This window comes from Xenopus tropicalis, chromosome 10, assembly GCF_000004195.4.
Source record: "Xenopus tropicalis strain Nigerian chromosome 10, UCB_Xtro_10.0, whole genome shotgun sequence".
Taxonomy (NCBI): Eukaryota; Metazoa; Chordata; class Amphibia; order Anura; family Pipidae; genus Xenopus; species Xenopus tropicalis.
In genome coordinates this window covers 40055213-40075638 of record NC_030686.2, presented here as the reverse complement: position 1 = coordinate 40075638, position 20426 = coordinate 40055213, and the positions used below count along the sequence as shown (strand labels likewise).

At 44.1% G+C, this 20426-nt stretch overlaps 1 protein-coding gene across 10 annotated transcripts in view; it reads left to right on the top strand.

The window, feature by feature from the left end:
• The window catches only part of ptprt (protein tyrosine phosphatase receptor type T), a 120250-nt gene that overhangs the window by 52980 nt on the left and 46844 nt on the right, over positions 1–20426 (top strand). For 9 of the 10 annotated variants that reach the window (XM_012952797.3, XM_012952796.3, XM_004918539.4 and 6 more), the window contains exons 3-7: positions 62–327; positions 424–505; positions 3150–3265; positions 4971–5145; positions 16092–16385. In XM_012952797.3, the coding sequence (XP_012808251.1) occupies positions 62–327; positions 424–505; positions 3150–3265; positions 4971–5145; positions 16092–16385 (933 nt within the window). Of the gene's footprint in view, positions 1–61; positions 328–423; positions 506–1094; positions 1283–3149; positions 3266–4970; positions 5146–16091; positions 16386–20426 lie in introns of those variants that run through there. The other variant, XM_012952801.3, reaches the window with a different exon arrangement.

Sequence of the window (20426 nt, the reverse complement as noted above, 5' to 3'; positions counted from 1 at the left end):
CCTTTCCCTCTCTAATATCTGCATTTCATCATATCCTGGACTTCGTACTGTGTCTCCCCAGGTTCTTTCATGGTGGTGAACAGTTCTGGCTTTGCTTCTGGACAGAAGGCCCATCTCCTCCTTCCCGTGCTCAAAGAGAACGACACTCACTGCATTGATTTCCATTACTACATGTCCGGCCGCACCAGCCCAGGCTCTCTCAATGTCTACGTGAAAGTGAACGGGGGGCCCCAGGGAAATCCGGTATGGAATGTGTCTGGGGTAGTTACGGAAGGCTGGGTCCATGCCGAGTTGGCCATCAGTACCTTCTGGCCCAACTTCTATCAGGTAAGACACACAACCAATGGCTAGTTGGAGTTTTATACTGTTACAGAAGTGACCCTTCTTGCAAATATCAAGTCTCCTTCTGTGGGTCTCTAACAGATCATATTTGAAGCTGTCTCCGTTAAGGATCACTCTGGGTACATTGCTGTGGACGAGGTCCGGGTTCTGGCTCACCCCTGCCGTAAGTGCACTCAATACTATGTGCAGCCCTTTCCTTTCCAATCCTTCCCATTCTCCTCACTTCTCTTAATCTTTCCTTCTCTCTTCCCTCCATCATTCTCTCCTCTTTCTGTTAGTAAGGCTTTTCCATTCTTTGACTCATCCTTCTCCCCTTTTACTGGAATTTCCAGTTTTACGCTCTATTTCTCTTCTATGAATTCTCCAATATTTGCTCTTTTGTCTTTCACTCAGTTCTTATTCTTTCATCCCCTTTATACTACATATTCTATTTTATAGATTCATTTTGTCCTTTCTGCTACACACAAAACCCCACTCAGAGTTATTCTTTGCCAATTCTCCTCAGTTACAGTAAAATCTCTCTCTTTCCTTCCGCCTCACCCTGCTTCTCCCCACTCTCCATCTTTTCCCTTCCTTCTAAAGGTCAGAACTGTTTAAACACCACTTGCTATTATATTAAAGTACAAATCTTACAATGAGAAGACATGCAGGTATTACATTTCTCTGCCTCAAGTTTATTTTATATATTTTTTTTATTTAATTTCCACTGCCGCATATGACTTTTTGCTTACCTTTCCCTTTTTTTTTTAAATTGACACTGTGCTTCAGAGCTAATTCCTCCCCTGCACATAGGGCTGCCGTACACAGTGCTAATGCGCACACACATCTGCCTCCATTACTTGCCAAAGTTGGGCGCAATTGCATTTTTCGAGAAGTTTTAAGCCAGTCAGGCAGCCATCAGCTCTACAGTGAGATAAACAGGCTGTCAGACGCTGGAAAGGTCAGCATACATTTTCAGAAATCCAGAATGTTAGAAACCTTAGAGTGCTTTTTTTAACTTTGATATGAGGGTTTTGTGTTACTATATATATATATATATATATATATATATATATATATATATATATATATGTGTGTGTGTGAGTCTTTTTCTTTTGTTTTATTTTAAAAATATCCTTTTTTTTTTCAAGTCAGTTCAAAATGATTTTTTTTTATCCAGTTATCCGCTATCTTTAAAATTGTTTGGAAGGGGTTAACTGCACAAGAGGCGAAATCTCATAAAGTGTTTCTCCAAGGCAGGGTATCTCATTACTTGCAGGCTGCAGTCACCTTAAGTGGAGCAAGATTCAGTGCCTTAATAATACAATGGTGATGTTTAGTGGGGCCGCGGGGGATTGGGATTCCAGGGACTGTTTACAAATCGTTTGTGTTGTTTCCAAAAGAGGGGTCATTTTGTAAGGGGAGCTGATCAATGTGACATATTGGATGTACCTGTGGGGAGATGCTGGGATTTGTAGTCATACAACAACCGGAGAGACACAAGTTTCTGATTCCTTGTCATGGAACTGATCAGGGCAGACCCCCTAGATTGTAATCCCTTATGGCCAGGGCTGTCGGGCCTCACGTCTGGTTTGTTCCAATTGTTCTGTTTCTGTCGCTCATATTGTTTGTGTTCTTCTCTCCGATTCACTTTACAGCGCCGGTGCATTCCATCTGTGTCCCACCGAGATAATAATGCCTCATCTTGCAACTCCACTGCCTCTGTATTTTTCTTCCTTTTTGCTCCAGACACGCAATCACAGGCAGCACTACTTTTATGGAGAAAGAAGCAATCCCATTTATAGCTGGTTTAGGAATAAGTGGTAGAGTCTGCCTATATAGCATACACAGCCGGTTAGTAGGCAATAGGAGGCTCGTGATTCTGGTGTCTGCCCACTTATCACTCTCTTATACCGAATGCAGAAAGTCTGTATAATGGAAAAGTGGATGGGGGAGAGTTTGTTTTTTTTGGGGCTCTGTATTAGGGTGAGAGGAGGTCTCTGTTCATTCAAAATGTGGCAAATAAGAACTGTTTCTTTGACAGACAAATGGCATTCCTGCTTTTTTGATATTGGGTTTCCGGATAATAGATCTTGAAGGGAGCTCTGGCCAAAGGCAGGACCTTCAAAGGGGGGCTCTGGCCGAAGGTTGGACCTTTAAGATGGATGCTGGCCAAAGGCAGGACCTTCAAAGGGGGGGCTCTGGCCAAAGGTTGGACCTTTAAGATGGATGCTGGCCAAAGGCAGGACCTTCAAAGGGGGGGCTCTGGCCAAAGGTTGGACCTTTAAGATGGATGCTGGCCAAAGGCAGGACCTTCAAGGGGAGCTCTGGCCAAAGGTTGGACCTTTAAGATAGATGCTGGCCAAAGGTTGGCCCTTCAAGGAGGCCCTGGCCATAGCTTGTAGCTTTAAGGAAGGCCCTGGCCAAAGGTTGGACCTTCAAGTTAAATTACAGCTGAACAAGTTTGCCAACCACTGCGTTAAAGAAACCCCAAACCAGTCACACCAAAGCTCCTGCACCGCCCCGCACCCTCCCAAATCACTGCAACCTTTAAGCAGCTGCTTATATTAGGCGGTCACCAAAAATGGGTTTACACATAAATCTGTTATTCTCCACCCAAAAATATATATATTGCTTATTAAAAAAAAATAAAATTCTAAGCAACTTTCTGCTATGTTTACAATCTTTTTGAAGTCCTTTCTAGCTGTGTTTGCAGTGAAAGCCATGTTGTCCCTTTCTGTTGCCTGGGTCTGGCCCAGTGGTGGATTTTGGCTTCATTAACCCAACCAACCGATGCACTTAAATTGCCATTTTCTCTGTGCCCCAAGGAAACGCACCCCATTTCCTGCGCCTGCAGAACGTGGAGGTCAATGTGGGACAGAACGCCACTTTCCAATGCATCGCTGGGGGGAAATGGTCCCAGCACGACAAGCTTTGGCTGCAGGTAAAGTCTCCATGTGGGCCGGGAACTCCCCATCACTACACTCACTGCTTCATGGTTGGCTTTGTAGTGTTATAGTTATAGTGACTGGGCAGTGTCCAGCCCGGCCTGACTAAACCAGTAACACTCTTAACACCCCAGGGCCAAACGATCGAATTAGTGGGGATATTGGGTGAAGATCCGCTCGCTTGGCGATCTCGGAATCTGGAATCTTCACGTGTATGGGGACCTTTAGTTACAGGGAAGCCCTTCACACATTTTCAGGGAAAGCACAATTCAAGCAGCACTTACAGGGAGTGTCCCTGCCTGGGGGCTACACGGCGGCGCTCTTATAATGTGACTCATGTGTCGGAGGCCGCGCTTCGCCAACATCGGCCCACATTGCCTTGGCTGCCTCACCGGGAGATTTATTGCTTTAATTTTGTTTGACCTCCACAGATACATTTATCTTAAACAGAAACATCTCCTTTTAAATAGATTTGTTTTGCTGCTTTAATGGGGAAATATCGGGGAATAACGAGATTGTTTTCCCAAACTTATAAGCGGAATGTCAACTAGAAAGGAGAGCAGATGTCCCCACCCGCAGTCATGTATAACATTCACACTGACGTCTGTGTTAGTTGCCTGCAGGCCTGTTGCCTCCTCCTCATGTTAAATCCTCCCTCCACTGCTAGTACATTAACAGGGCTTTAGGGTACAAAGGGGGGGTATAATCATTGGGTACAATAACATAGTAACATAGTAAGTGAGGTTGAAAAAAGACACACGTCCATCAAGTTCAACCATAATGCCTATATATAACCTGCCTAACTTCTAGTTGATCCAGAGGAAGGCAAAACCCCATCTGAAGCCTCTCTAATTTGCCGTAAAGGGGAAGAAATTCCTTCCTGACTCCAAGATGGCAATCGGACCAGTCCCTGGATCAACTTGTACTAAGAGCTATCTCCCATAACCGGCCCATAATCAGGACTAGAATGGCATTAACCACAAGGACTCATTTTGTGTGTCCAACACAGATAACTGGTTGAGTAAAGCAGGGTTCCATTCATCATTGTGGTTTCCCCTAGGAGGCCTACACTGAACAACAATTTATTCTGTATATAATTAGGGTGACCAGATCACTTGACAGGTCTAATTAATACATGTTGCGGGGCAGCACTGATTGCATTTAAAATAAACTGCAATCAGTTTAGCCTTGCTGGCTGGTTTTTATTAGATGTCCCTGATTTTTTAAGTGATCTGGTCACCCTAGTATATATTACCCCAGATTATTAAATGAACAAGATCTTAATATAGTGGGCACCTGATGGATAAATACAGCCCTAACTTGGTATCTAATTCAAGGGCAGCTTTATGTATATTGCCCCAAACCCCATGGATGAATAAATGAAATGCCAGCTGCTAATTTTACGGCATAATAAATCCAATTTTAATTCCATGTACAATACCCTGGGAACACATGGCATATTAATTGCTGAGCCTCTTTCATGTATATTAGCACCCAAAACACGTAGCAAAAATAAATGGCGTTTGTCCGTCATGTGCCTATATATGTAAAGGACATTTCCCTGCTGGTTTGGGAAGGTTTAGCTACCCCCAGCCTTCAGTAAAATGCCCCTATGATTATACAGGAGAGGTGGGAATGAAAGGTATGAAATATATATATATATTGGTTATATATCTTTGACATTTACATTTCCCTTCACAGCAATGGAACGGACGTGACACGGCCCTCATGGTGACACGGGTTGTGAACCACAGACGGTTTTCTGCCACGGTCAGTGTTGGGGACACGTCTCAGCGCAGCATCAGCAAATACCGCTGTGTCCTTCGCTCCTCGGGGGGATCAGGGGTCTCCAACTACGCAGAACTCAGTGTGAAAGGTGAGATTGGCTCAACCTGTCAGCCACAGACTAGTCACGTGGCATTTATTCTACACTCCTGTATGCCTTGGTATATAACACGCTAAAGGGGGGTGCTGGGGGGCATTTGTGGCCCATGTTGGTTCTTTTGTCAGTGTCCTTAGCAGTTTATATGGGTTGTAGATCCAAGTCCTGTTATACCTATAGGCTTTGACAAAATTAGAGTGGGAAACTTCTTTATTAACAGTCTGGAATGATCCACAGTGTTCATCGCTTCCTAATCAGGACCACTACAGGTTAATTAATAGCAAGCTCTTGGCTTTAGGCTTAATTGTTAATGTTTTTTGTCATCAGTCGTGGCATCTTTGTGGGAAAACTAAAATCCAACACACTACAAGGTGATAATGCACTAAAATAAATATATATATATATATATATATATATATATATAGATAAACGGAGAGGAACGGCACTCACAGGGAATTTTCACACCAAGGACATCAACAAGTTTGTAGAAAAGTGAGGTTCTTTATTAGTCCGACGTTTTCAGTTCCTTCAGGAACTTTCATCAGGGACCTGAAACGTCGGACTAATAAAGAACCTCACTTTTCTACAAACTTGTTGATGTCCTTGGTGTGAAAATTCCCTGTGAGTGCCGTTCCTCTCCGTTTATCTACAGATTACTACACTGTCCTGGCACCCAGGTAGCGTCTCTCACTTTTGGTGTGCAGCTTATGAACTGTTTATATATATATATATATATATATATATATATATATATATACCTATAAACAGGACCAGCACACCATTTTATATATATATATATATAAAAAGTTGACTTGAAATGGTAAATGATGAATTCTCAGCGCAAGCCATGGGGGTTTTGGCACGTGCCGTAACTCTGTTTTCTGGTCCCACTGGGATGTCTCAGACAGAGAAAGTCTGGCATATGGTCTTTGACAAATGTTTAAATCCCTGCATTCTTAATAAATTGCAGGGAAACAAGTGTTTGTCTAAACTCTTAATGCCTGCGGTAGAGCCTGGAGACGGCCATGAAAAGCACATTCCCAGATATAAATGGAAATAAGGGTGGATGCTGCTGTCCGACCACATGGGCATCATAATCATACACAGATAGACAGAGAGAGAGTGAGCGAGAGAGTGAGAGAGAGATAGCCCCAAATAAGTGAGACATATTTTGAATATTTGAAGCAGACATAGCCAGCTGGTAGCCAGTAGCAAGCTTGTTATCTTGTTTCTAGTGGACAAAATAATACAGACCTGACATCTGGATAGGGACAGGCAGCCCCTGATTGGCAATCTGGGGATTTAGGTAAATGCCAGATGGGCGGCCATAGACAGTCACTATTTATTAGGCTGGTGGGGGATTTGTGTATTTGCCAGGGCCCAAATATCCGGTTGTTGGCTGTGGGCTTAATGTGCTGGTTTGCCAGTTGCTTATGACAGAGATGTTTCCATTAAACCCTTTTGGGTCATATGTTTACTGTTACCTTAGACTTAGACCTTAATGTTTAGGGGCAGAGCCCAAAGGCAGCCTGGGACATAACTACCTGATTAAAAGCTGGTGTAAAATACCGGGTTCTTAAGCTCGCCAACTGGCCTGCCCCGACCAATATCTGCCCACAAATCGTTCAGATTCCTATCGGACTGGTTTAAAAATCCCATCTATCAGGCCCAACTTGGCACGCTGATAAGGTCCTTTTCCCTAGAGCCTGCTGTGTGATATAAAAGTATAGTACTGGCCCTCAGTGGGGTAACTACTCGGCACCGGGTCCCCCTGCAAAAAATCTGTAGAAGAGCCCGGCGCAGAGTTGCACCCCAGCATCAGGGCAGCCAAATCTGCCCAAGGCATAAGCATAGTCGCCAACAGGCGGATATCACTGTGTATGGCAAACCTTTAGGCACTGCAGTACTGATGGATAAGTGCTGCATAGACCTGTCTCCAATACTGTGTGTCTGTGGGGGTGTCTATCCAGATGCCACGGGTACGCCTGTCTCCTGAAAGAGTCCTCTAACCCCCTGGATAACTCTGTAGATCCTTTTAACTGAAACAGAACTCGTTGAGATTACAGCATTGTGTTAAAGGGAATCTATTTGTGATAATTATAAAGCTTTAGGCGACCAACCAATGCTGTATATGAAAGCCGCTTCCATCGACAGCGCAGAAAAAGCCTAAAGCTTCCGAATGGCAGATGAGTTGAACTTTATAGCGATAATACCGTGCGGATATCAGTGTATCATCAGGAGAAAAGGCCTTTGGGAGGAATGTTCTGCAATCAGTTATGAGCTAAAGCAGAGCTGTACAATGTGGCCCTGTTTGATACAGCAATTCTCCTACCTTGATATGAAGCAGCCTGGAATATCCTGCAAGTGTAATGTAATGGGGTAGGAAATGAGAAAGGACTTTTGCCTTTGCCGGAGGGGTTTGAAATTAACCCTTCCATTACCCAGATAGTTGATCGTCCTGCCCAAAGACGTACAGCTTGATATTCTGAAACAATTTGCAGTTGGTCTTCACTTCACTTTCTGTGGTTTCTGAATGGTTTAGCTGTTCATCAGTTTGGAATCTCAGCCCTATCTAGTTGTTATGGTCCGAATTGCCCTGGCAACCAGGCAGTGGTTTGAATGAGAAACTGGAAATTGAAATAGGAGAGGAAATTGAATAGGAGACTGGAAATTGAATAGGAGAGGGACTGAACTAAAGATACGTAACAAGAAGTGGCAATAATAATATTAATAATAATATTGTAGCCTTTCAGATCCATAATTTTTGCCTGCCGAGGCCAGTGCCTCCCCATTTGGGTAAGAGGCAGAAGAAAAAGGCAAATAAAAAATGAAGACCAATTGGAAAGTTGCTAGGAATAGGACATTCTTTACTAAACGTTACAAGTATGCTGGCGACTGGACATTGGCAGAGACAAGACTAGTTCAGATCGGGGGCCCTCCTGCTGGAGAACATATGACCAATATTATGGCAGCCCCACGCCTCTGGCCTGTAAATGTGATGGGCGGCAGGTTAGGGCATTCATGTTTCCAGCAGGCAAAAAGAGATAAGCGTCCAAGCTGCTATGTGTACTCAGTGCCACACAGGTACGTTAGCCCTGGCATTTAGTAGCTGGATAGGAATAGGTGTTCTTCCTTCTGCCTACCTATCCCGTCTGGCTTACTGGCTGGCCATTCCTTGTCTGTAAAGTTCTGTGATCACTGAAACCCATATAAAATATGTTGATCGTCAAACTTTGTACAGTATGTTAATGTAACTCTCAGAGGCACTTGGGGCCCTGCAGCTGTTGTGAACTATAACTCCCTTCGCAGTTGCTGGGCCGCACAGTAACACATAAATAAACTTTATTTATGGCAGTCAGTTATGGATATGGAGATTTGGCCCAGAATGAAATCCTCAAGCTCTGATGTGGATTTATTTTCGGTGGGAGACCTTCAGAATGTAGGATGTAGGCTATTTGTTGTTTGTGTGCACTGGAATTCCCAGGTGGGGCTACGTTTCCCTTACCCTTTCTTGCCGTTAGTACATCATGGCCTAGATTGAGAATGATGGAGAGCCCCTAGCCGCCGCTCTGTGCGCTTCTGTCGGACAACTGCAATTCTGTTGGAGAACTCTCACTCTCTAACTCACGGCTGTGAGATGCACCGGCTGGGATGTGTAGCCCACTCGCAGGGATAGTATGTACACACGCGTGTCTGTGTATATATACACATGGACTGGCAATCTGTGGGTTCAGGCAAATGCCAGAGGGGCTGCTGTAAGATGCCATAGTCACTATTTATTGGGCTGGGGGGCTGTTTGGGCCTCTGGGTACTTGGAATGCCAGGCCCAGACTGGCAATCTGTGGGTTCAGGCAAATGCCAGAGGGGCTGCTGTAAGATGCCATAGACACTCACTATTTATTGGGCTGGGGGGGGCTGTTTGGGCCTCTGGGTACTTGGAATGCCAGGCCCAGACTGGCAATCTGTGGGTTCAGGCAAATGCCAGAGGGGCTGCTGTAAGATGCCATAGACAGTCATTATTTATTGGGCTGGGGGGGGGGCTGTTTGGGCCTCTGGGTACTTGGAATGCCAGGGCGTGTTTTGAAGCTCATTCCAGACCTAAATCCAACACTGTGCCAGTCAGTGTATGTTAAAGGGGTTGTTTACCTTTAAATTCACTTTCAGATATTTTGAGACAGTTTGCAATTGGTCTTCATTTTTTTTTATTGTGTGTGGGTTTTTCAGTTATTTAGCTTCTTGTTCTGCAGCTCTCCAGTTTGGAAATTTAGCAGCTCTCCGGTTGCTAGGGTCCAAATTACCCCAACGACCACACAGTGTTGTGAATGGGAGACTGGAATATGATTCGGAGAGGCCTGAATAGAAAGATTAGTAATAAAATAAAACAATAACAATAGCATTGTTGTAGCCTCCGGAGCTAACATTGCTAACAATAGCAATGACCCCCCCCCCCCCCCAATTTACAAGCTGGAAAGAGTCAGGAGAAATAGGTGGAAGTCTGGTGGAAAAGTATTGCTTATCCTATAACTAAAAGTTAACTCAAAGGTAAACTACTCTTTGTTGTACAGCGAAATGGGCAAGATGCTTAAAATAAGAAATAATTCCTATTCCCTTTATTCCCACTATATCCCTCTCTCTGGGTCCCATTAATGCGTTTTAGTGTCTCTCTCACATGCGTCATTCATTTCTTATTCTCCAACTTTTCCTGTGTATTATATATATATCCCCGTATTCCCTTCTGCCTATGTAGGGCTTTATTGCAACCCATAATCCTCCCTCTCCCATCCCGCAGAGCTCTCCATTCCCCTCAGTAGCCTTCCCCATACAGCCCCAATGTGCCCCTCCCCATTCAGCCTTCACGCTCCCATCCTTCAATTCTTTTCCATGTTTCATTTTTCTTTTTATTGTCCTTGTTTCTGTACGACTCCCCACTGACGCTCGCCTCGTGCTGCTTCACTAGATTTACTATAACCTCCCGCACTCCTGGGGCTTTAGGAAGTGGGGCTGTAATAATAATAATAAGAAGGAGCCATTAAAGGACGGAGCTTAAGCAGATAGTGGAATAGCAGTTAGGGGGTGAGTTAGAGACGTGGCTGAGTGTTGTAGCTGACAGGGGAACGGAAATAACCCTGGCGCAGGACACAGTCATAATCGTCGCTAAGAGGAGAGCTTTGTAAGGTTTCATCATCATCATCATCATCATCATTTATTTATATAGTGCCAGCAAGTTACACTCATACACAAGCAACGATCTAAACAAATAAACACGGCAGAATGAAGCAATAGGATTAAGAGCTTGGATCACAAGAGCTTACACTCTGGATAATTAATTACCCCTTATTGGGGGCAGAACAGCCCTATTGGGTTTATTTAATGGTTAAATGATTCCCTTTTCTCTGTAATAATAAAACAGTACCTGTTCTTGATCCCAACTAAGATATAATTACCCCTTATTGGGGGCAGAACAGTCCTAGTGGGTTTATTTTATGGTTAAATGAAATCATTTAACCATTAAATAAACCCACTATGACTGTTCTTTTTTCTCTGTAATAATAAAACAGTACCTGTACTTGATCCCAACTAAGATATAATTACCCCTTATTGGGGGCAGAACAGCCCTATTGGGTTTATTTAATGGTTAAATGATTCCCTTTTCTCTGTAATAATAAAACAGTACCTGTACTTGATCCCAACTAAGATATAATTACCCCTTATTGGGGGCAGAACAGCCCTATTGGGTTTATTTAATGGTTAAATGATTCCCTTTTCTCTGTAATAATAAAACAGTACCTGTACTTGATCCCAACTAAGATATAATTACCCCTTATTGGGGGCAGAACAGCCCTTTTGGGTTTATTTAATGGTTAAATGATTCCCTTTTCTCTGTAATAATAAAACAGTACCTGTACTTGATCCCAACTAAGATATAATTACCCCTTATTGGGGCAGAACAGCCCTATTTGGTTTATTTAATGGTTAAATGATTCCCTTTTCTCTGTAATAATAAAACAGTACCTGTACTTGATCCCAACTAAGATATAATTACCCCTTATTGGGGGCAGAACAGCCCTATTGGGTTTATTTAATGGTTAAATGATTCCCTTTTCTCTGTAATAATAAAACAGTACCTGTACTTGATCCCAACTAAGATATAATTACCCCTTATTGGGGGCAGAACAGCCCTATTGGGTTTATTTAATGGTTAAATGATTCCCTTTTCTCTGTAATAATAAAACAGTACCTGTACTTGATCCCAACTAAGATATAATTACCCCTTATTGGGGGCAGAACAGCCCTATTGGGTTTATTTAATGGTTAAATGATTCCCTTTTCTCTGTAATAATAAAACAGTACCTGTACTTGATCCCAACTAAGATATAATTACCCCTTATTGGGGGCAGAACAGCCCTATTGGGTTTATTTAATGGTTAAATGATTCCCTTTTCTCTGTAATAATAAAACAGTACCTGTACTTGATCCCAACTAAGATATAATTACCCCTTATTGGGGCAGAACAGCCCTATTGGGTTTATTTAATGGTTAAATGATTCCCTTTTCTCTGTAATAATAAAACAGTACCTGTACTTGATCCCAACTAAGATATAATGAATCCTTATTGAAGGAAAAACAATCCTATTGGGTTTAATTACTGATTAAATAATGTTTTTAGCAGACTTTAGGTAGGAGATCCGATTTATGGAAAGACCCCTTATCCAGAATACCCCAAGTCCCGCGTATTCCGGATAATTGGTCCCATACCTGTACAGGGGTGACCCCAAAAATGTGTGTGTTCTTACTGACAGTCCATATGGGGCCCGGTTTAGTGAGGGGATTCATCAAATGTGTGAAGGTAGCGCCCAGAGGGCAGGATTTATTTTTATGCTTTGTGTTTTATATGCTGAATTGGTCACCCCTATGTTAAATAAACGTGTCTGTAGTGATTCCTCCAAGTTTACAGACCATATAAAGGCACAAGGCTGAAGGCCATTTATAATGTATAGGGTAGAATATAATTGACAGGATATTTATGGCTCTTGTTATGTTACTGTACTAATAATGGTAATTTCCTGGTGATAAAACAGGGCTGAAACTAGGGGTAGGCATAAGAGACACGTGCCTAAGGTGCAACTGGGGGGCAGGCCTGGAGTGGGATTTAAAACAGGCTCTGACATTCCAAGTACCCAGAGGCCCAAACAGCCCCCCAGCCCAATAAATAGTGACTGTCTATGGCATCTTACAGCAGCCCCTCTGGCATTTGCCTGAACCCACAGATTGCCAGTCTGGGCCTGGGCCCTGGCATTCCAAGTACCCAGAGGCCCAAACAGCCCCCCCAGCCCAATAAATAGTGACTGTCTATGGCACCTTACAGCAGCCCCTCTGGCATTTGCCTGAACCCACAGATTGCCAGTCTGGGCCTGGGTCCTGGCATTCCAAGTACCCAGAGGCCCAAACAGCCCCCCCCCCCAGCCCAATAAATAGTGACTGTCTATGGCACCTTACAGCAGCCCCTCTGGCATTTGCCTGAACCCACAGATTGCCAGTCTGGGCCTGGGTCCTGGCATTCCAAGTACCCAGAGGCCCAAACAGCCCCCCCCCCCAGCCCAATAAATAGTGAGTGTCTATGGCATCTTACAGCAGCCCCTCTGGCATTTGCCTGAACCCACAGATTGCCAGTCTGGGCCTGGGTCCTGGCATTCCAAGTACCCAGAGGCCCAAACAGCCCCCCCAGCCCAATAAATAGTGAGTGTCTATGGCATCTTACAGCAGCCCCTCTGGCATTTGCCTGAACCCACAGATTGCCAGTCTGGGCCTGCTGGGGGGCATTAGTGCCCTGTCAGAACTGTCAACCCAGAGACTAGAGAACCCCAGGGACCCAGTGGGGAGCAGGTCAGTACTGGCAAGCAGGCCCATGTTACTAGATTATTTGGCAGTTCATATACATATAACCAGCTGGGCCATAGTTAATGGCCTGTAATTATTGCACTTATTAACAGAGGTTCTTGCCCCAGCCATGTGACTGACAGCAGCCAACCATATGCTTGCTTTCAGCATTCCAACTGCCCTTCATCATTAACACCTGGTTTGTTTTCATTATCATTTATTTATAGAGCGCCAGCAAGTTACACCAGGATTTAATAGGATTTCTATAAACGATAATTATAATTATCTAACAAACACTCTTACAATCTAAAGGAGTATCTGCAGGTTACAGGGGTGGGGAGAACTTGGGAGTTGTAGTACAACAACATTTACAGGGCTCAGCGTTGCCCAGGATACTCTATTATCTATTTATAAATGATGGGAAGCAAAATCTCTTGTTTTCAGTTCTACGTGTCAGGCTGATCCCAAGCTGGCATTAGCATTGCTCAGTATAAGGGCAAACCGACGATAAAAAATCCTACATTTTGCAGAACAAAAGCATCTTAGCTTGGTTGTCGTGTATCAGGGGCGCCGAGGGGGTTAATTTGCCTTTTCACGTTACTGGGGCTCATGTGTGGCACAGAGACGACCCCCCGCAGGGGCCACAGCTTCCAGCAAGGTTCTTCCGCTCAGCAGCCCTCTCCCTATAGACATCCCCTGGAGCGTGCTGATGGCAAATGATCTGTGAATGTGCCCCCCAGTGAGGAGAGACCTTGTGGGGGGACACAGCTGGGGCAAAGCAGCCACTGAAAAAGTGCTGAAAAGTGCAATGTGTGGATATAACAAGGGTCAAGGTATTGCGGCGTTACTGCAAGAACATGCAGTGCAGGTGGGGTAACTGTTAGTCCTGCTCACCCTCTATTCCAAGTCCTCCCACTGTCTGAGCCTCTTTATTTATCTGTTCCCTTGGGGAATAGGTGCTGCACATCAGCCGTTGTAAGGCCATAGCCTCCCAGTATCTTCTTTGTTGAAGAGTTTTAAATTGGGGCCCGTGGGAGTTGTAGTTCTGCAGTAGTTGGTTAAAGACGGGTGTGATATCGCCACCGTCTCGCATATACCAAGCAGCTGGAAATTCCATATGTGAATCTACACTGGGCAAAAATATAAGGTGCTTCTATAAGTGTGTGGCCTGGGCTCAGTAATACATAAGTTGCCACTAGCAGAGGATTGCTGTGGTCTTGTACAGGCACCCAATGTCACCTAATCATTGGCCCAGGGGCTTATTACCCCCCTTTGCCTACCACCACCACAGTGATAGAAGAGTGGGTGCTGGGATAAAAATTATGGGAGAATGGATTCTGGGATAAGAATGATGGGGGACTGGGTGCTAGGATGAGAATGATAGTAGAGTGGGTGCTGGGATAAGAATTATGGAAGAGTGGGTGCTGGGATAAGAATTATGGAAGAGTGGGTGCTGGGATAAGAATGGTGAAGAGTGGGTGCTGGGATAAGAATGATGAAGGGTGGGTGCTGGGATAAGAATGATGAAGGGTGGGTGCTGGGATAAGAATGATGAAGAGTGGGTGCTGGGATAAGAATGATGAAGAGTGGGTGCTGGGTTATGCAGGTCATTTTATCTTGAGGGTCCTTATTTTCTCCTTAATCCCCCATCTTCCCCTCAGGCCACTCTCCCCCCCCCCCCCCGACCCCTCTCATAAAGTTTGCAGTGGAATCACATTGCGGTGCTTTGTCTCTGTCACACTGACGGCGCTTCATCTTCCCTGTTATTCCTGGCTGTACAGCTGCTATTTGTCTCTGTATAGTGAGTGGGGTTGGTTGCCCAGGGTAGCTTGGCATTTCTGTTCTGCACTGGGGATTCCTAATGCTAGTCTGATGTAATAATGAGTGGGCAGTGGGTGTCATACTATTGGCCAAAGAACCAACCAATTGTTTTCTGGAGCCCAAATTAGTTCTGTCTCATTATATTTCCTAAAATAAATAACTGCCCATGAAATGTTTGATGCCCACCCAGGGGTGCCCACAAGCTATTCTTTAGCCCCCCACTGTGGCCGACAGGGGACTCAGACAAGTGCAGTTCCAATACAGCCCTTTAACCCCTTCCATGCCCTGTGCTACTGTGCACCCCCGTCTGGCTATAGTCTGGATATTGGCACTGCTAATTGTGCGTTATGATTCACCATCAGCTCAGGGGCTGCCCTGTAAATCAATTATTGATTGGCGTATTTCTCCGCGGAGATAATTACCCAGGTATTATTCTGGAGACGCTCGTTATTAACCTGGGGGATGAGCGTCGAGAACACTCATAAAAAGCAGATATTTTATTTATTAGCAGCTTTGTTTGCACTATAGAGCGCGGCGCTCTCATGATCCGAGCGCAAATACTGAGTGTTCCGTATGCGCTTTAGCTGCTTGGTACCACTGGGCATTACCTACAGTGTGTGTGTGTGTGTGTGTATGTGTGTGTATGCTGAGAATCCTAATCTAATAAGCGCTTATTGATACTTGGTATGCTCACAATCACCATACGCCGGAGCTCATTATGGATGTGCCAGAAGCTCACTCCCATTCCCAAACCGACGCAGAAACAGATTTGTCCTTGACAATGTATGTCCCACATCTACGCAATTAGAGGTTCCGTGTGACAGTTACACCTACTTGTCTTGTTAAACAATGACAGCATCCATTTACTGCACTGCTGTACAGGACTGCTTTCTTTCAGTTAGGGCTTCCCTAAAGGCCTGAAGGTTGGTACAAATAATTATTCAGTAGGAGTCTAAGAGAGGCCCATTCTGGCACAAAAGCACATTAAAGCTAGGGTCTGTGGAGCAAAACTGTCACCAAATCTTGTTCCAATGTATGCCTTTGTTGTTAATAAAGCCCCTCCCCCCCCCCCCCCAATATGACTGGTTTGGCTGAGCATAATGGCATAATCAAGGTGTTCTCTCTCCTTTTCTTCCTTCCCTCCCCAGCAGGCTGGGTATAACATACTGATGTTCCTGTTGTTTAATATGTGCTTACTACTGAATTCCACTGATAAAGTGCCCCTTTCTGTGTCCCTGCAGAGCCTCCCACCCCAATTGCACCCCCTGAGCTCCTTGCCGTGGGGGCCACCTACCTATGGATCAAGCCAAATGCCAACTCTATCATCGGAGACGGGCCTATTGTCCTGAAGGAGGTGGAATATCGAACCACATCAGGGAGCTGGGCGGAAACCCACGTTATGGATGGACCCACGTACAAACTCTGGCACCTAGACCCCGATGTGGAATATGAAATCCGTGTCCTCTTGACCCGGCCAGGGGAAGGCGGAACAGGACCACCCGGCCCCCCTCTAACAACAAGAACAAAATGTGCAGGTGGGGAAATCCTTTTATTATCAGTGTGCAGATATATACAGGTCCTTTTCAAAAAATTAGCATATTGTGATAAAGTTCATTATTTTCTGTAATGTACTGATAAACATTAGACTTTCATATATTTTAGATTCATTACACACAACTGAAGTAGTTCAAGCCTTTTCTTGTTTTAATATTGATGATTGTGGCATACAGCTCATGAAAACCCAAAATTCCTATCTCAAAAAATTAGCATATCATGAAAAGGTTCTCTAAACGAGCTATTAACCTAATCATCTGAATCAACAAATTACTCAAAACCGCAATCAAAAAGTGTGGCAGAAAATGCTGCACAACGAGAAGAGGTGACTGGGCCCTGAGGAAGATTGTGGAGAAGGACCGATTCATGACCTTGGGGGACCTGCGGAAGCAGTGGACTGAGTCTGGAGTAGAAACATCCAGAGCCACCGTGTACAGGCGCGTGCAGGAAATGGGCTACAGGTGCTGCATTCCCCAGGTCAAGCCACTTTTGAACCAGAAACAGCGGCAGAAGCGCCTGACCTGGGCTACAGAGAAGCAGCACTGGACTGTTGCTCAGTGGTCCAAAGTATGTCATTCGGAAATCAAGGTGCCAGAGTCTGGAGGAAGACTGGGGAGAGGGAAATGCCAAAATGCCTGAAGTCCAGTGTCAAGTACCCACAGTCAGTGATGGTCTGGGGTACCATGTCAGCTGCTGGTGTTGGTCCACTGTGTTTTATCAAGGGCAGGGTCAATGCAGCTAGCTATCAGGAGATTTTGGAGCACTTCATGCTTCCATCTGCTGAAAAGCTTTATGGAGATGAAGATTTCATTTTTCAGCATGACCTGGCACCTGCTCACAGTGCCAAAACCACTGGTAAATGGTTTACTGACCATGGTATTACTGTGCTCAATTGGCCTGCCAACTCTCCTGACCTGAACCCCATAGAGAATCTGTGGGATATTGTGAAGAGAAAGTTGAGAGACACAAGACCCAACACTCTGGATGAGCTTAAGGCCGCTATTGAAGCATCCTGGGCCTCCATAACACCTGAGCAGTGCCACAGGCTGATTGCCTCCATGCCACGCCACATTGAAGCAGTCATTTCTGCAAAAGGATTCCCGACCAAGTATTGAGTGCATAACTGAACATAATTATTTGAAGGTTGACTTTTTTTGTATTAAAAACACTTTTTTTTTATTGGGCGGATGAAATATGCTAATTTTTTGAGATAGGAATTTTGGGTTTTCATGAGCTGTATGCCACAATCATCAATATTAAAACAAGAAAAGGCTTGAACTACTTCAGTTGTGTGTAATGAATCTAAAATATATGAAAGTCTAATGTTTATCAGTACATTACAGAAAATAATGAACTTTATCACAATATGCTAATTTTTTGAAAAGGACCTGTATATATACACACACACAGTTACATGTCCATTACCTGTGCCCATATACTGAATATATATAGTGTACCCCCCTATTGTAAAAGATAAGGATATTATAAGGAGGAGCAGTTCCATAACTTTTATACAGGCCATGGGACTCCAAGGTGACATCTTTTTAATATCCTTATATTTTACAATATTATTTATTGTATAGTATAGTATAGTGCCAGAAATGACATCACCAAGCACGGATTATAACTGATGACATCACCAAGCACCATTGATAAGGATATGATTTACAAGTTATTCATGGCTATTTCATGATATGTCCATTGGGTGAAGATACTTTTGTGGCATTACATAATGAAACATTTCTAATATCAGTGAACAGACAACCAGGCAGACATGGCTGGGACTAAGGGTAGCCAGCATAGGTACATGCCTGGGGCATAACTGGTAGGGGGCGCAATAGGAGGTGGCGCAAGAGAGTGTGCGGAACCTTGTGGACCACGTGGCATGCTCATATCTGTGTATACTCAGTGTAACTATATGGCGCGGCATGCTCATCTCTGTGTGTATACTCAGTGTAACTATACAGTGCGGCATGCTCATCTCTGTGTGTATACTCAGTGTAACTATATGGCGCGGCATGCTCATCTCTGTGTGTATACTCAGTGTAACTATACAGTGCGGCATGCTCATCTCTGTGTGTATACTCAGTGTAACTATACAGTGCGGCATGCTCATCTCTGTGTGTATACTCAGTGTAACTATATGGCGCGGCATGCTCATCTCTGTGTGTATACTCAGTGTAACTATACAGTGCGGCATGCTCATCTCTGTGTGTATACTCAGTGTAACTATACAGCGCGGCATGCTCATCTCTGTGTGTATACTCAGTGTAACTATACAGCGCGGCATGCTCATCTCTGTGTGTATACTCAGTGTAACTATACAGTGCGGCATGCTCATCTCTGTGTGTATACTCAGTGTAACTATACAGTGCGGCATGCTCATCTCTGTGTGTATACTCAGTACAACTATACAGCGCGGCATACTCATCTCTGTGTGTATACTCAGTGTAACTATACAGTGCGGCATGCTCATCTCTGTTTGTATACTCAGTGTAACTATACAGTGCGGCATGCTCATCTCTGTTTGTATACTCAGTGTAACTATACAGCGCGGCATGCTCATCTCTGTGTGTATACTCAGTGTAACTATACAGCGCAGCATACTCATCTCTGTGTGTATACTCAGTGTAACTATACAGCGCAGCATACTCATCTCTGTGTGTATACTCAGTGTAACTATACAGCGCAGCATACTCATCTCTGTGTGTATACTCAGTACAACTATATGGCACGGCATGCTTATCTCTGTGTGTATACTCAGTGTAACTATACAGCGCGGCATGCTCATCTCTGTGTGTATACTCAGTACAACTATACAGCGCGGCATACTCATCTCTGTGTGTATACTCAGTACAACTATACTCATTATTAGATGCACATTTATATACAAAGCAGAATCAGTGCCTCTCACTTCTAAGCAGTATATGGTGGGAACAGTAATAGCTGAAGAACAGCCCCCCTATATATGCTAAGTGGGGGGGTATTGTGGATCACTAATCCTATAGCAAGCCATGGAGCTTGTTTCTAGGCAGCTACAAGTAGCGGCTGCAAATCTCCCTGTAATGATTATAAAGTGCTTTATTGTCTGTGTCTGGTTACTGAGCATCTTCATGCAGTAAAGAACCCCCTTTATTCTCTTTCTAATGATATTATCAAGTGCTGTTATTTTTATCATTGCAGGAGCTTAGAAATAGGTGAGCATTCATAATTACCATGTAGCTGCCCCTTATGGGAGCGGTTTGTGCTCGTTATCAGCGGAGAGGCCTTTATACAATCATACAGGGAAGGCAGAAATGTATAGTCCGTATCATTACAGGGGGCTGTGCATTTATTATCTTTGTCTAATTCCTTTGTGCCGTATAATGCTGATTAATTGTGTGCAAGAAAAATTACATGGAAAATGATTTCTTACTTTCACTCTTGTTGCAGTTAATAATCATGCGTTCTGGGGTGTATAAATAATATGAATATTATAATAATTATATATGTAATAAGCTTCTGTTTCCTATGTTATGAAGTAGGGTAGAAGCTAAGGTGACCGAGTCGGCAGTTAGTGACCTGTGTATGTGGCCGCCCGACGGATAGCTGGCTCATAATTGGGCAATTATTAAATGGCAATGTTGGTTTTTCCATCAGGGCGAAGACCAAATTGGCTCGTTAATGTGTTTCTCTTCCAATGGATTTCATTATCATGTGATCCAGAGAGCCAGCAAATATTGCCCTACTCACAGTGGCTGTATCGGGGGGGATATATTGGGGGAAGATCTGCTCATTTGGCAACTTAGCAGATCATTAGGTGTATGGCCAGTTTTAGCTTTCCATTATGAGTCCTTGTCAAAAATGTCAATTGTTAAAGATACAGAAATATAAAAAAGGATCATTTACTCATTTTGCTTCCAAACATTACACAGCAGCGGTGCAGCCATTAGCACACAGGGCCCTAGTGGCACCTTATATTGAAAAGATGTGTAAGGGGACTCCCAGGCGCCAGTGCTGGGCATCCTAGGCACCCCGGCCAG